Source organism: Acipenser ruthenus, chromosome 19 (assembly GCF_902713425.1).
Source record: "Acipenser ruthenus chromosome 19, fAciRut3.2 maternal haplotype, whole genome shotgun sequence".
In the NCBI taxonomy this organism is placed as follows: Eukaryota; Metazoa; Chordata; class Actinopteri; order Acipenseriformes; family Acipenseridae; genus Acipenser; species Acipenser ruthenus.
In genome coordinates, this window is record NC_081207.1 from 8,801,560 (window position 1) to 8,815,017 (window position 13,458).

General features: G+C 36.2%; 1 protein-coding gene across 3 annotated transcripts in view; it reads right to left on the bottom strand.

The window, feature by feature from the left end:
- Positions 1–10,439: 10,439 nt before the first annotated feature.
- Positions 10,440–13,458, bottom strand: part of LOC117424541 (dual specificity mitogen-activated protein kinase kinase 4-like) — a 44,408-nt gene continuing 41,389 nt past the window's right edge. For all 3 annotated transcript variants that reach the window (XM_034040968.3, XM_034040966.3, XM_034040967.3), the window contains one exon: positions 10,440–12,991. In XM_034040968.3, the coding sequence (XP_033896859.1) occupies positions 12,878–12,991 (114 nt within the window). In that variant the 3' untranslated portion in view covers positions 10,440–12,877. The remainder of the gene's footprint in view (positions 12,992–13,458) is intronic.

Below are 13,458 nucleotides of genomic sequence, written 5' to 3' on the forward strand. Positions count from 1 at the left end.
CCACCCCTCTTCACACCAAGAGCGATGGATTAGTTGAACGGTTTAACCACACTTTGGGGGTGCAACTAGCGCTCACCACAGCTAGGGATCAGAAAGACTGGGTCTGGTCTTGCTGGCTTGCCGTTCTGCTGTCCAGGAGTCAACTGCCTGTACTCCTTCCTTGCTCATGCTGGGACCAGAGCTCCGGACCCCCTCTGAGATCACCTACATCTGGCCGCCAGATCACCGGGTGCACCTGCTGGGCCTGAGAACGCCTGGAGACAGCCCACAGCTTCGCAACCTACAGACCGCTGGCTGGCACCAGAAGACAAATTACGACCTCCAGGCACTAGAATGCCATTTCGGTGCTGGGGATCAAGTGTGGGCGTACATTACGAAGAGAACCCGAGAGCGCTGCCCCAAGCTGGAGAATAAGTGGGTCTGGCACTGTGAATTAATGGAATGGGTGGACGAAGTGGTCTACCGGGTCAGACTGCCACCCCGGGGCCGCCTTGCGCTCATTGGGATCGACTGGCCCCCTACCTGGGCTGGGCCACTAAGGACCTCTGTCCAACAACCCACTGCCACCTTCCATTGCTACGGCTAACAGTCCCCAGTGTCCCCAGTGGTGTTGGGCCTTTCCCGAACTGTACCCCCGTCGGGATCCAGGACGCCTCAGCCCAGGAGGGCGCGTCAACTGCCAGGTCGCTCCCAGGACTTTGTGCTCCCTGTGTATGTGTCTGTGGGGAAGGTTTGTGTGTTTACAGCAGTCCAGTCAGACCCCCCCCCCCCCCCCCCCCCTGGTGAGGAATGGTACAGCTCCCGCGGTTGCCAGGCAGCCGGGTAGATGTGCTGCAGTGATTGGTGAGAGAGTGGGTTGGGGGTGGGGGGGGTATAAGGTAGGGGAATAAGTCAGAGCAGGAGAGTGATGAATGAGAACGATTGAGAGCAGACAGAAAAGTACAGTTGCAGTAAACAAGTCTATGAGGGTTAGCCAGAACGAGAGCTGGGTAGTGGCTGTGAGAGCCACTGGAGTAGGAACGAGAATAGAGGGAGCAGGTACTGACAGTCTATAGAGATAAATTATATAAAGCAAGGGGATTTATTGTTTTGGCATGGTCTCAGCCCATAGGGACCGAGTGTTAAAGAGAATAAAAAGCGGATATTCCTTTTGCACCTGCAATCCCTGAGTCTGTCTATTTATTCTGTTTAAAAGAAAAAATATATATATATATATATATATATATATATATATATATATATATATATATATATATATATATATATATATATATATATATATTTTTTTTTTCAGTAGTTGTCAATGGATAGTGAATAGGCTAAGCAACACAATAGTTTTACAGGGTCATTCTACAGAAAGAGACACATTGGGCTTTCAAAAAACTGAGAAATAGTTTTTTTTGTGAAACCACCAGAATTGAAGAAGAAAACACCTTATCTGCATATAACATAACTCAGCCGATCTGACATTTTCATGTATTTAATATTTTTGTTCAAATTTGTTTTAGCACATAAATCTGTCATTACCGTAACACAACTAAAAACTGCTGTATAAAGAGAAATATACATCAAATTGATTAGTGAAAATATTTCTTTACATTTTTGAAAAGATAAACTTTTCATATTTGTTGATTAATAAAATTCAAGTTAAACTTAGTTTTGGCACTTACATCATGTTTTGTACTGATATTTTTATTTAAAAATGTTACCAATGATTCATAGCATACCTAACTTTTTTTTTTTTTTTTTAAATATGCCCCCCTCAACCCTTTACTAATATAACTTCCATTCTTGCCAATGCTGCTGCAGTTTTATTTATTAAAATAACTATTGTTACGGTAATGACATTACAGTTATAGTAATTAAAGCTTGTTACGGTAATGACACAAAGATTTCAACAGTGATTTAAAATAGATATATAAAGAAGGTAACCGTTTATAATGACACTACACAGGTTCCAAAATACTTTTTATTGGAATTCGTAAAACTTTTAAAACACGTTGGGGCTGATGTAAGGATAGGCATAGCGCAAACAATTGTGGTTGCAAAATCCAAATTGCCTGCAGCCAGGCAATTATTTTACACTGCGGTCTATGTAAGCTTAAGAGCAATGCAAATTACTCAACATGCACAAATAATGAGCTGCAATCATGATAATGAGGGTCACAATGATCGCTGCCTGTGCATCGGGGTATTTAGCGGCCGCACTTACAGCCCAGAGGTGAGGTGAGTTAGGAGTACAGAGGCGCTGTATGAGATTTGTGGCGCACGATAAATCAAACCAAACCAACAAAAATGTCAAATGAAGGGCAACAAAGTCCTCTTGGCGCACAGAAAAGAAAAGTTCAGTCCTTATGGCTGAGGTCACTCAGCATGAAATTTAGTTATTTGGAAAATCCTCAGCCAATATCAGTTATGCTACCACAGGCCATACTGTTCTCTATAATGGAGAAACTCAATGCTGTCGGTGTTACCAGGAGGACAGTCAACCAGGTGATGAAAAGGTGAAATTCAGCTAATAGGTCTAGGATGACCTGCGGAGTGAAAGGATAAAGCCTTACCACCGCATCCGGAATCCCAAACAAAGTCAATATTGCTAAGGGGGCTAAAACCAATTCCAAAATGTTTTTCCAATATTATAACAGCAAGAGAACATTCAAAGAGGAGGTTAAATGTCTAAGAGACACAAATGGCAAAATCATAGACGAAGAAAAAAAAAAGCAAATATATTAAATGATTACTTTTCACAGGTTTTTACAAAGGAGGACACAGACAACATGCCCCACATGTCGACATGTTCCTATCCAGTTTTAAATAACTTTAGCATAACAGAGGCAGAAGTGTTAAAGGGACTAGGATAAACAAATAAAACTAAACAAATCCCCTGGGCCGGATGAGATCCTCCCAAGAAATGAAAGAAGTTATTTACAAACCGCTAACCAAGATCATGCAACAGTCTCTTGACATAGGGGTTGTACTGGAAAATTGCAAACGTAATACCGATCCACAAAAAGGGAGACAAAACCAAACCAGGTAACTACAGACCAATAAGCCTGACTTCTACTTCTATTATATGTAAACTTATGGAAAATTACCTATATGGTAACAATATCCTGGGAGACAGTGAGCATGGTTTTAGGAAAGGGAGATTGTGTCTAACTAAACTGCTTGACTTTTTTGAGGATGCAACATTGACAATGGATAATTGCAAAGCATACAACATGGTTTATTTAGATTTCCAGAAAGCTTTTGACAAAGTCCCGCATAAAATATTAATTCTCAAACTGAACGCAGTAGGGATTCAAGGAAATGCATGCACATGGATTAGGGAGTGGTTAACATGTAGAAAACAGAAAGTACTGATTAGAGGAGAAACCTCAATATGGAGTAAGGTAACCAGTGGTGTACCACAGGGATCAGTATTAGGTCCTCTGTTATTCCTAATCTACATTAATGATTTAGATTCTGGTATAGTAAGCAAACTTGTTAAATTTACAGACGACACAAAAATAGGAGGAGTGGCAAACACTGTTGCAGCAGCAAAGGTCATTCAAAATTATCTAGACAGCATTCACAACTGGGCAGACACATGGCAAATGACATTTAATAGAGAAAAGTATTGTAAGCAGGCAATAAATATGTGAGATACTGAAATTGAAGAAGGGAACTATGAAAAAGACCTAGAAGTTTATGTTGACTCAGAAATGTCTTCATCTAGACAATGTGGGGAAGCTATAAAAAAGGCCAACAAGATTCTTGGATATATTGTGAAAAGTGTTGAATTTAAATCAAGGGAAGTAATGTTAAAACTTTACAATGCATTAGTAAGACCTCACCTAGAATATTGTGTTCAGTTCTGGTCACCTCGTTACAAAAAGGATATTGCTGCTCTAGAAAGAGTGCAAAGAGCAACCAGAATTATCCCGGGTTTAAAAGGCATGTTGTATGCAGACAGGCTAAAAAAATGGAATCTATTCAGTCTTGAACAAAGAAGACTACGCCACGATCTGATTCAAGCATTCAAAATTCTAAAAGGTATAGACAATGTCGACCCAGGGGACTTTCTTGACCTGAAAAAAGAAACAAGGACCAGGGGTCACAAATGGAGATTAGATAAAGGGGCATTCAGAACAGAAAATAGGAGGCACTTTTTTACACAGAGAATTGTAACAGTCTGGAACCAACTCCCCAGTAATTTTGTTGAAGCTGACACCCTGGGATCCTTCAGGAAGCTGCTTGATGAGATTCTGGGATCAATAAGCTACTAACAACCAAACGAGCAAGATGGGCTGAATGGCCTCCTCTCGTTTGTAAACTTTCTTATGTTCTTATGTCCATGGGTTTGAATATGCAAGGTCTTCTCCGTCTTGCCCTTCTCCTCCGAAGGTTTTCCTGCCTGTCCTCAACAAGAGCCAAGCGTCGCCGCATGAGGAAGTGGACCACAGCAGACATCTTGAGGCCAATGACAGGTCTCTGAAGATGTGTGGTTTTCTACAGCTCTTAATTACTCGCTTCTACAATGGTTTGCACCTTGTCAGAGGAGATGCAAAGTTTTTGGAGGGTCAGCAATTGCCCAAATGTGCAAGGCAAAATCCTTAGATCTCATTATAATGTTTGCACCTGCTTAGTATTTCAGATCCCTGACCAATTCCATGCTCTTTACTTTATTTGAATACATTTCAATATCATTTAAATTGATTAATAATGGCAAAGTGCTCATTTGATAGCAGGTGCAGAACGGCAGGTGAAAACCATTCTTTCTGCAAATTCGTTATCACTGTCACTATCACTAACCTCATTGTGATCAGAGCAAGTTTCATCACTGTCTTGGTCTGGCGCATTTTCGTGTCCATATTCGTCTTCTGATAACTCCTGAAAGACTTGCTGTGCAGTCCTATGTTGTGATGGTCTATTTATTTTCACTAGACAATAAGTATTGTTACAGTTGTTGATAAACAAATCACATCTGAAAAAGTATCATGTTATAGCTATTCAAAACAAACCCCATGTTTTCAAGTTCAGCCGCTCGATTATGTGATCAATGTCACGTGCACTAAGACAACCCCACTGTTTTTACTAAGACGGTCAAAATGACAGCTCCGGTAGTTCTAGGTATAACGTATTATATTTCCAGAAGTTTCTGCAACCCTGGGTCTACTGATGCTTTGAGATGTTTAATACATATATTTAGGAAAAGTAAAAAACAAAAACAGCACAGATGTCTAGCTGCCAAATCAGTTTTAAAAATGCATTTAAAAACCATGATCGGTCAAAAAGACAACTCTGGTAGTTCTAGTGTTAAAGGGTATTAATGCCCTTCCCCTGCATTACTAGAAAATACTTTTGTGAATTACTGATGAATTAATTTATATTTAACAATAATTTAGTATAAAGCATTTCTAAAAAGTGGCATTACCAAAACAAAATAAGTGGTTATGGTAATGACTGCAATTTTAAATAAAAGTGATTTTTTTAAATTAATGTTTGAAACTGATCTACTCACCATGTGTCCATGTTGGAAATGATCTCTTTTCATTATCACTGATCAAAGGGGTGGCCTAAGGCATATTTTCACTAGAGGGCAATACACTGTCTGTTACGGTAATGACATTGAAAACTGAGGACAGCTTTTTTTGTTTTGTTTTGATTAGAAAGCATAAGAGCTGGAAGTGGGGACACTGAACTTTTATATTAAAAAAACAAATATATAAAAATAACCGTTAAAGGTTAAAATTGCATAAAAATAATTGTTGCTTATTTGTTAAATTTGAATGAAAACAGCTAAAGAAATCTGTTTACTACATCTGCCATTTTTTATTGAAATATTTAAATACACTAATTTGAGGTAGGGACTCAATTTGTTACATTTCTGTAGAATGACAGCACATGTGTTTACAAGATATTAGATAAATTGGTTCACTTTGAAATTAATTTGGCTGTCCTCTAATCTTGCTACAAGGTACAATGGTACAATTGATGAAAATCCACGACACTTATATTAAACCAAATTTAAAAACTAACATTAGTTTAGCTTGATTTTTAATTTTTGCACAGCCAACCAGGATTTTACGGGATTAATCCGTAACGTGTAGTGCGTTGATGTAGAACAGTGTCACCGTTGTACATAATTTGAGATTGCACACTGAAATCGCAAATTCCTGATTTTTAACACCTTTTTTTCCGGTAGCTGACACATTGTTAACTAGCTTATCAATTGCATACATTGTTAAGAGAGTAATATTAATGATTTAGTACTTTACTAATTGAAACCAATTAAAAGTACCAAGTACACTATTTACCGGCCAAAACGTTACAGCGCTAGTATATTTGCGATTCTTAAATAAATAAATAAATGAATAAATAAATAAATAAATAAAAGTAGCTGGTGCTATAAAAAATAATAATAGAAAAATACTGTAGCACGATCAATTTTGGATAAATAGGAAACTGCATACACAGACACAGTGCTTTACCGCTACCCACAGTTTAATTGATGTTAATTTTATTGAAACATATATTGCATTATCCCCTAGTGGTGATTATGGTATTAAAACATCCAATTAAAAACATGGAAGAAAATTATTATTATTATAATAATAATAATAATAATAATAATGCGATTTGTCAAATTTCCAGTGGGGGGATAAAATAGACAAACAACAAAAGACTATGGCAAGCCTTGATACATCTGTAGCACGCAAATTAAACAGTTAAGAGAATCACTAAGTTACTTATTTATTTGTACTGAATCAACTGCTAAAAAATCTTCAGGAATCACACATTTGCTAAATCTGCCATCATTCAGGATAAATGCAGTTATTCTTTTATGGATGCTCAAAAGGCAATAACAAAAAATACCTACGTTACAGCAACTAAAATAATGTTAAAACACACTCATGACAAGTGCTTGCATTGTTGCACATAACCTCATTGATAACTGCACAGAGTGTAACAACAATAAATTGAACATAATACAACATATGTATTTTAACAGTTTAATCTGCAGGAGTTCATTGTTGTTAATCTTGGCCTTTTTTCCACTCTGAACAGCAGGTGACTCGACAGGTAAAAGTTCCAGTCTTTTTGCTCTGGAGCGGTTTAAAAAAAGCTACTATGGATTTTTAGGTCCTGTCTTCATTTCTTTTTTCTTTAGTATAGTATGCTCTTCCGATGACAATAAAAAATAACAGTTTGAAATAAAGCAACTGAATGATGTTGACGTAGTTTATTTTTTTATTTTATTTATTTTTTTAAGAGTTTGCGTAAAAATTATGCAGCATTCAATTATCATTTTAAATGTATAAAATTTCCAGAAAAAATCATTGTTAATTCAAAATATTTTATGGGGGGGGGTTTAAATGTTCTTCTCAATCTCTACCAGTATGTTGTATGAAGATACATCCTGAACATGGATCACAAGAACAGGTTTTTTTTCTCACCTTTTGACAGCTTATTTTGTCCTTATACGGTATTAATATATAATACAAATGTGTTTTGCGTGTGGTGTTAAGATAAGGTGAACATATTTTGTAAACCAAATCCGGGGACACATATAAAAAAATTGTACTCACCAGTATATTCCTGATGCTGGCAGCACTTTAGAAGCTCACTGGATTAGCAATGGCAAGTGCAATAGTGCTGTACCATCTAGATCAGGGGTCTCCAACCCTGGACCTACAGGGTCTTCTGGTTTTCATTTCAACCAAGCTCTCACTTACTTGATTGCACCAATGATTGGTTTAATTAGTCCAGATTAACATGTATTCCAGATCTTTCACCACTGATGATGTAAAGACACCTAGAAAACCAGCAGGATTGGGGCTCTCCAGTGTTCTTGCGAATACTAATAATAGAAACAGTCTGGATATTTCTCTCTAACGCATTTATGCACCTGACCTATTAACCAACACAAGAAATTAAAAGTAAGGGTATTCAGGGACGAGAGTTGTGAACCAGGTACTCTTTCAGGGGTATTGTTTGACTGGGGACTGTCCCTGGAAATCGGAGACGTATGGTCACCCTATGTTAAGAGTGTCTCGATCCATACAGAAACATTCTTCCCTTGAAGTCTGGTTCTGTCTAGAGTCATGGTAGTTGCCCCACTCTTTGCAGTAGGAACTACCACGGCTCTAGATCTGGCACTGCAGTGTTCATTATTATTTTTCTGAGCATCCTGAATTACTGCTTTTGCACAACATGGTTTTCATTTTTTTCATTTATGAAACACCTGTAAGGTACTTGCTCTTCAAAAAAATCCTTTATGGATTTAATCATCGGAACACAATTAGCATTATACCTCTGTCAGAATTAATCTGGGCTTTTACTGTACTGTACCTAGATACACTAAAGTGGGAACAATCACACCGGCTCTGGCACAACGCTAATGGATTGCCCTAGTTAAACTGATCAGTTAAGAACTGTGAGTGCGTGGCATTTGGTGTGACTTCTCCAGCAAAGGAAATGCACCCACTTCACTCACTTTCCTCAGCACAGGTCTGGTGTAAGGAGAGCTAAGAATGTCCTTACCAAGTTTCATCACAACTAGGTAAATGCTTCTCTCTGTAGATCTAAAATTTTAAGTGCACCAAAGTATGTGTATATAACTGCCTTCACTATATTTGTTACCAAGGATATGCATCTCCTAACAACTGATGCTTTAAGAACCGATCAGAGGCTTCTTTTAAGCACACAGTGGAAAAAACTTGTAATAGAAAAATTAAGAGATATACAATAGCAAACAAGTATCTTAATGGAAATCACCTGCATAAATTAATTTGGTATATCTTGAATAGCAATTCACTATTCATTTTTTTGAGTATGAAAGAAATTGTTTCTTCATGGGTTTTTAAAAATATGAGGAACTGATTATTATATGTTATATGGGCAGCAGTGTGGAGTAGTGGTTAGGGCTCTGGACTCTTGACCAGAGGGTTGTGGGTTCAATCCCCAGTGGGGGACACTGCTGTTGTACCCTTGAGCAAGGTACTTTACCTAGATTGCTCCAGTAAAAACCCAACTGTATAAATGGGTAATTGTATGTAAAAATAATGTGATATCTGTATAATGTATAATGTGATATTTTGTAACAATTGTAAGTCGCCCTGGATAAGGGCGTCTGCTAAGAAATAAATAATAATAATAATAATATGTTATACAGTATATAGACATGTAACTGAGGAAAGCCAATGATTGCTTGTTGTTGCATCACATTTCCAATGTGTCTCCTAAAACTCATATTAATCCAGCATCCAGAAACATCTGTGGCACTGAGGCATGCAAAACTGTTCCTCAAAAAGAAAAACACACTCTTACTAAAAGCAATGACATATTTTCCACATAAACTAAGACAAGCAAAATAAACAGCACTGCTTTTTGTCTAACACTAGAACCACCATGCGGGTCAGTTTGACCCATTTTGCATTTAAAATGTTAATTACTTTTCCATTGTAAATCGTATGTGTATGTCCGTTTTTGACTTTTCCTAAATATATGAATTAAATATCCTGACAGCGTTTGATAGCCAGAATCGCAAAAATGGGTCAATGTGACCCATGCATACAATACATATATAAAAAAAGACAACGGAAGATATTTATTATTTTTATAACTGCAGAAAACAAGACACGCCTCCTCCTCCTAGCATGTTTTTATTTTTTTTATTTGATTTCAAGCCTGTTTGTAGACCGACTACGAGTCAGAGATTGCTATGATTGTGGATTTGTCAATGAAAGCCTAGTTGCTTAATTTTCAATGTACCTGGGAGACAACAATCCTTCATTTGGTTCCACAAATGCAACTGGGAATATATCAGAAGGAAATATTTAATCTTGAAAGTAGTCATTTTGATTGGAATACGGCAAGCTGCACTAAGATGCATACAGCAAACTGAAATGACAGTTAGGATAACAACGTATGTGCCTAATATGAAATTCCGTCATACCAGAAGCAGTGTTATATTTTATTTTTATGTAGTATTAGAAACAATGATTTCGTTTTTGTGTGTACATAAAGCATTTTGTTTAATTTTCCATTTAAATAGTGTTGCTGTGATGCAAATGTTAGATGATGTTCATGAATAAAACTTTTCAGTTGTATCCGATACTGTGTCTTTAATTTTCATAACGAAGCAGTTTAAAAATGTATGGGTCAAAGTGACCCACGTGGCGGTTCTAGGTAGTTCGAAAATCCGGTGGTTCTTGTGTTAATCCTCCTATGATGTTTGGGGTTTATTTGACCCAAAAGAAGATCCAAATTCAGCATAAATGTAATTATTTTGTTCATGACTTTTTTCATAACTTGAGTCCAGAATATATGCACAGAAAATCTGAATTCTGCCATGGTTAGTATTGAAGAATATTATCAGATCAACAACAAATAGAGGGTTATGTTTTATTTATCATCCGAGCCCAAGTTTAACTAAACTGAGTTCCCATGCAGTGTCAGAATTATAAGTTATGTTTATTTATTTTTTGCCATTGTATGTTACCAGGCCTTACAAAATGAGAATAACAAGGTCACAGTCACATCCTACTTTTATTACAACTGACCTGCAGGCAAAGAGAATAGAACTACTACATGAACACCTAGATTCCATTTATAAAGTCTTAAATATCAGAAGAAGTCAAACCAGTATATAGGCTAAAATAGTCAGGAGCCTGTTGAACCCAGGTATTACATTTACTGTGCTCCAGTTCACAAACATATAAGGCAATATCCCTGCACATCACCCCTTTTTTTCTCATTTTATATTTTTTCATATATTTTCTATAATACAGGAAATAACCAAAGTCCACAATGTACAGTTCTACTATTTTCAGTTTGTGAACATTATACACATTCGATTTTTTAATAAAAGATACTGTAATAAAATCCTCACCCTTAATAGTAATTTATAATCCAATATTAATATACTAATAAACTGACATTTTGTACAGTCTTTTCTCTCCATAATAAATTCACACGACTAGACATTTTCCATTACATCCACATCCTAATGACCCAACAGTATAACAAAGTATTTAAGTGTTCATATTTGTGTTCATATTATGTATAGACTGTTTAAGCCAGGATAGTGAAATTTGATTTTAATCCATTGACAGTCCGTGATATTTAATCAAATTTCTACAATACTATTCACAAAATGTATCAATTGTTTTTGTATTTATTACTTGATCCAATGTTTTCATGTCTAGAAGATTATTAAAGCGGAAGTAGCTTGAAATGTAATTTTTCATTATATTACTATTTTATGGTATCCGAAATCATTCAGAGTGGTTGTATTGATCCAATATTGAGTTACAGTATTATCATTTTCCTCTTAATCTGACCTACCTGGCTTTGAACCATTCAAATCATGTGACACTGACTTTGTCCAGTGTTGGCACTTTGGATAGTCAAGTTCAAAGCAGCTCAAAGCAGATTAAATGTTACTCAATATGGGAGCAACAAAACCCAGAACTACGCAAGGATTGCAAACACTATACAATAGCAAGGAAATGATGATGAGAATAATAATAATAATAATAATAATAATAATAATAATAATAATAACATTTGATGCTACTTACTCAAATAAACTGGTAATTGTTGCATTGGAAAATGCTGAAATACTATTTGGTGCCATGCAACAGTCATACTTGCAATGCAACTGTAGAAAAATAAAAGGGCACTTCTGTTTGTTGTACTGTACCTATTGTGAACTTTGAATTTTCTGTTGAAATACATTTATATTACAGAATGAGTTTGGTGGCCTATACAACACAATTAACCAGGTGCAAGCTTTTATTATTATTATTATTTATTATTATTATAATAATTATTGTCATCTCACTACATAGTGGGTATGGTCTTTATCTAAAACCCTATAACACCAATGTTTAATTACATACTGTCAAGAAAGTTTCCAGAAAAAAAATAAAAAAAATAAAACACACATTCTGTCAACACAAGCTTTTTTTAAGCCAGCATGCAGAGTCCTTTAGAAACATGCTGTGTAGTGTTACACCACATTGCCTTAAATAAAACATTGTTGGGTCTATAATCTAATGCTGCTGATATACTAGTGGTAAGGGAACAAAACACAGAAATGTTAAAACTCTTTCTGGATTAAGAGAATATTATATGTTTTCTATTATTACTTTGCAATATGATATCATCTCGTTATTAGCTTCAGTGTCACTGCCCAAGCACTTTTTTGGTAAAACTGATGTTTTGTCATCATACATTTTTCTTTCTATTTCTTAAAACAAAATAAAACAAAACAAAAATAGCCCCAGAATATCAACTATGACTTTGTGAAGCAACAGTTATTTATTATTATTTTTTAAATCGGCAAATCTATTGCACGGTGAAGAAGACATACATCCTCAACTTGCCCTGTTGGACTCAGGAGAATGGTCATCCTGCAAGGTTCCATGAAGGTTCCTTTTTTTTTTTTTTTTTTTTTTTCCTTTTTTTAAAGTTTACACACACAGCCTAAAAATCACACACATGGAAAGAGGTGAAAGATTTTCCAGTTGGCTGCTTAAAGTCTTCAAATTAAATTCCACAAGTGATTTATTATACATTTTCTTCCACAATATTTTGATTTCCTGATATCATGACTACACTGTAACACACAAAATCAAGATGGTCTCTTTTTTTGTCAAAACCAAGACTTAACGTGGTGTGCTCAGTTACTAAAATGCACTTTGAATATGACAATAGTATACAGACGTGATTGAAAATGAACACCAATATTATTGCACATGGTGTTGGAGAGGTTTTTTTACTCTATTATTTTTTCTATTTTCTTTAAACACGACAATGTGTGATGAAACAAATCTTTACATCGTGGGTTCTCTCTCTCTCAAGCCCTTTAGTTTTTGTAGCCGAATCATTAATCAACATACATGGGGGAGCTGGGGGCTGTCGGCATGTGATCAAGGATTTTACAGACATATCCAGACACATCCACTGGGCGCTCTTCGTACATCAGGATGAATGGGTGTTTCTGTGGGAATAAAAAAAAGTGGATTTCATTCCCCAGTCATTGACAAAATAACAAATTTGGAATGCGTTTACAAGTAACAACACTTTCTCAAAACAAAAAAGATACATCCTTTGAAAAATAAAAAGAATGCCAATCCAAATAATATAGCATGATTATCAAAGTTTCAAAGTAGATGGGGGCACATCTCTCAGGTATTGATTCCACAAGTCAACAGGGGCTGCACATTAGTGGTAGCCTAGTGTATAAATGATGCATTTTTTTTTGCAACTCGTAGGAAAAAAAAAAATCATTTTTTCAACAATGTACTGTAGAAAGTAATAAACAGGGTACTGTAGACGCTTATTCCAAGATAGGACACTGATTGCACAGGGCTAAGAAAAAATACTGTGGGGCTAAATCAATGCTTTTAGAAGTGGTAAATGTTTTCTACATCTATCCCAGCTCCCCTGCCACTCTCAGCACTCAAT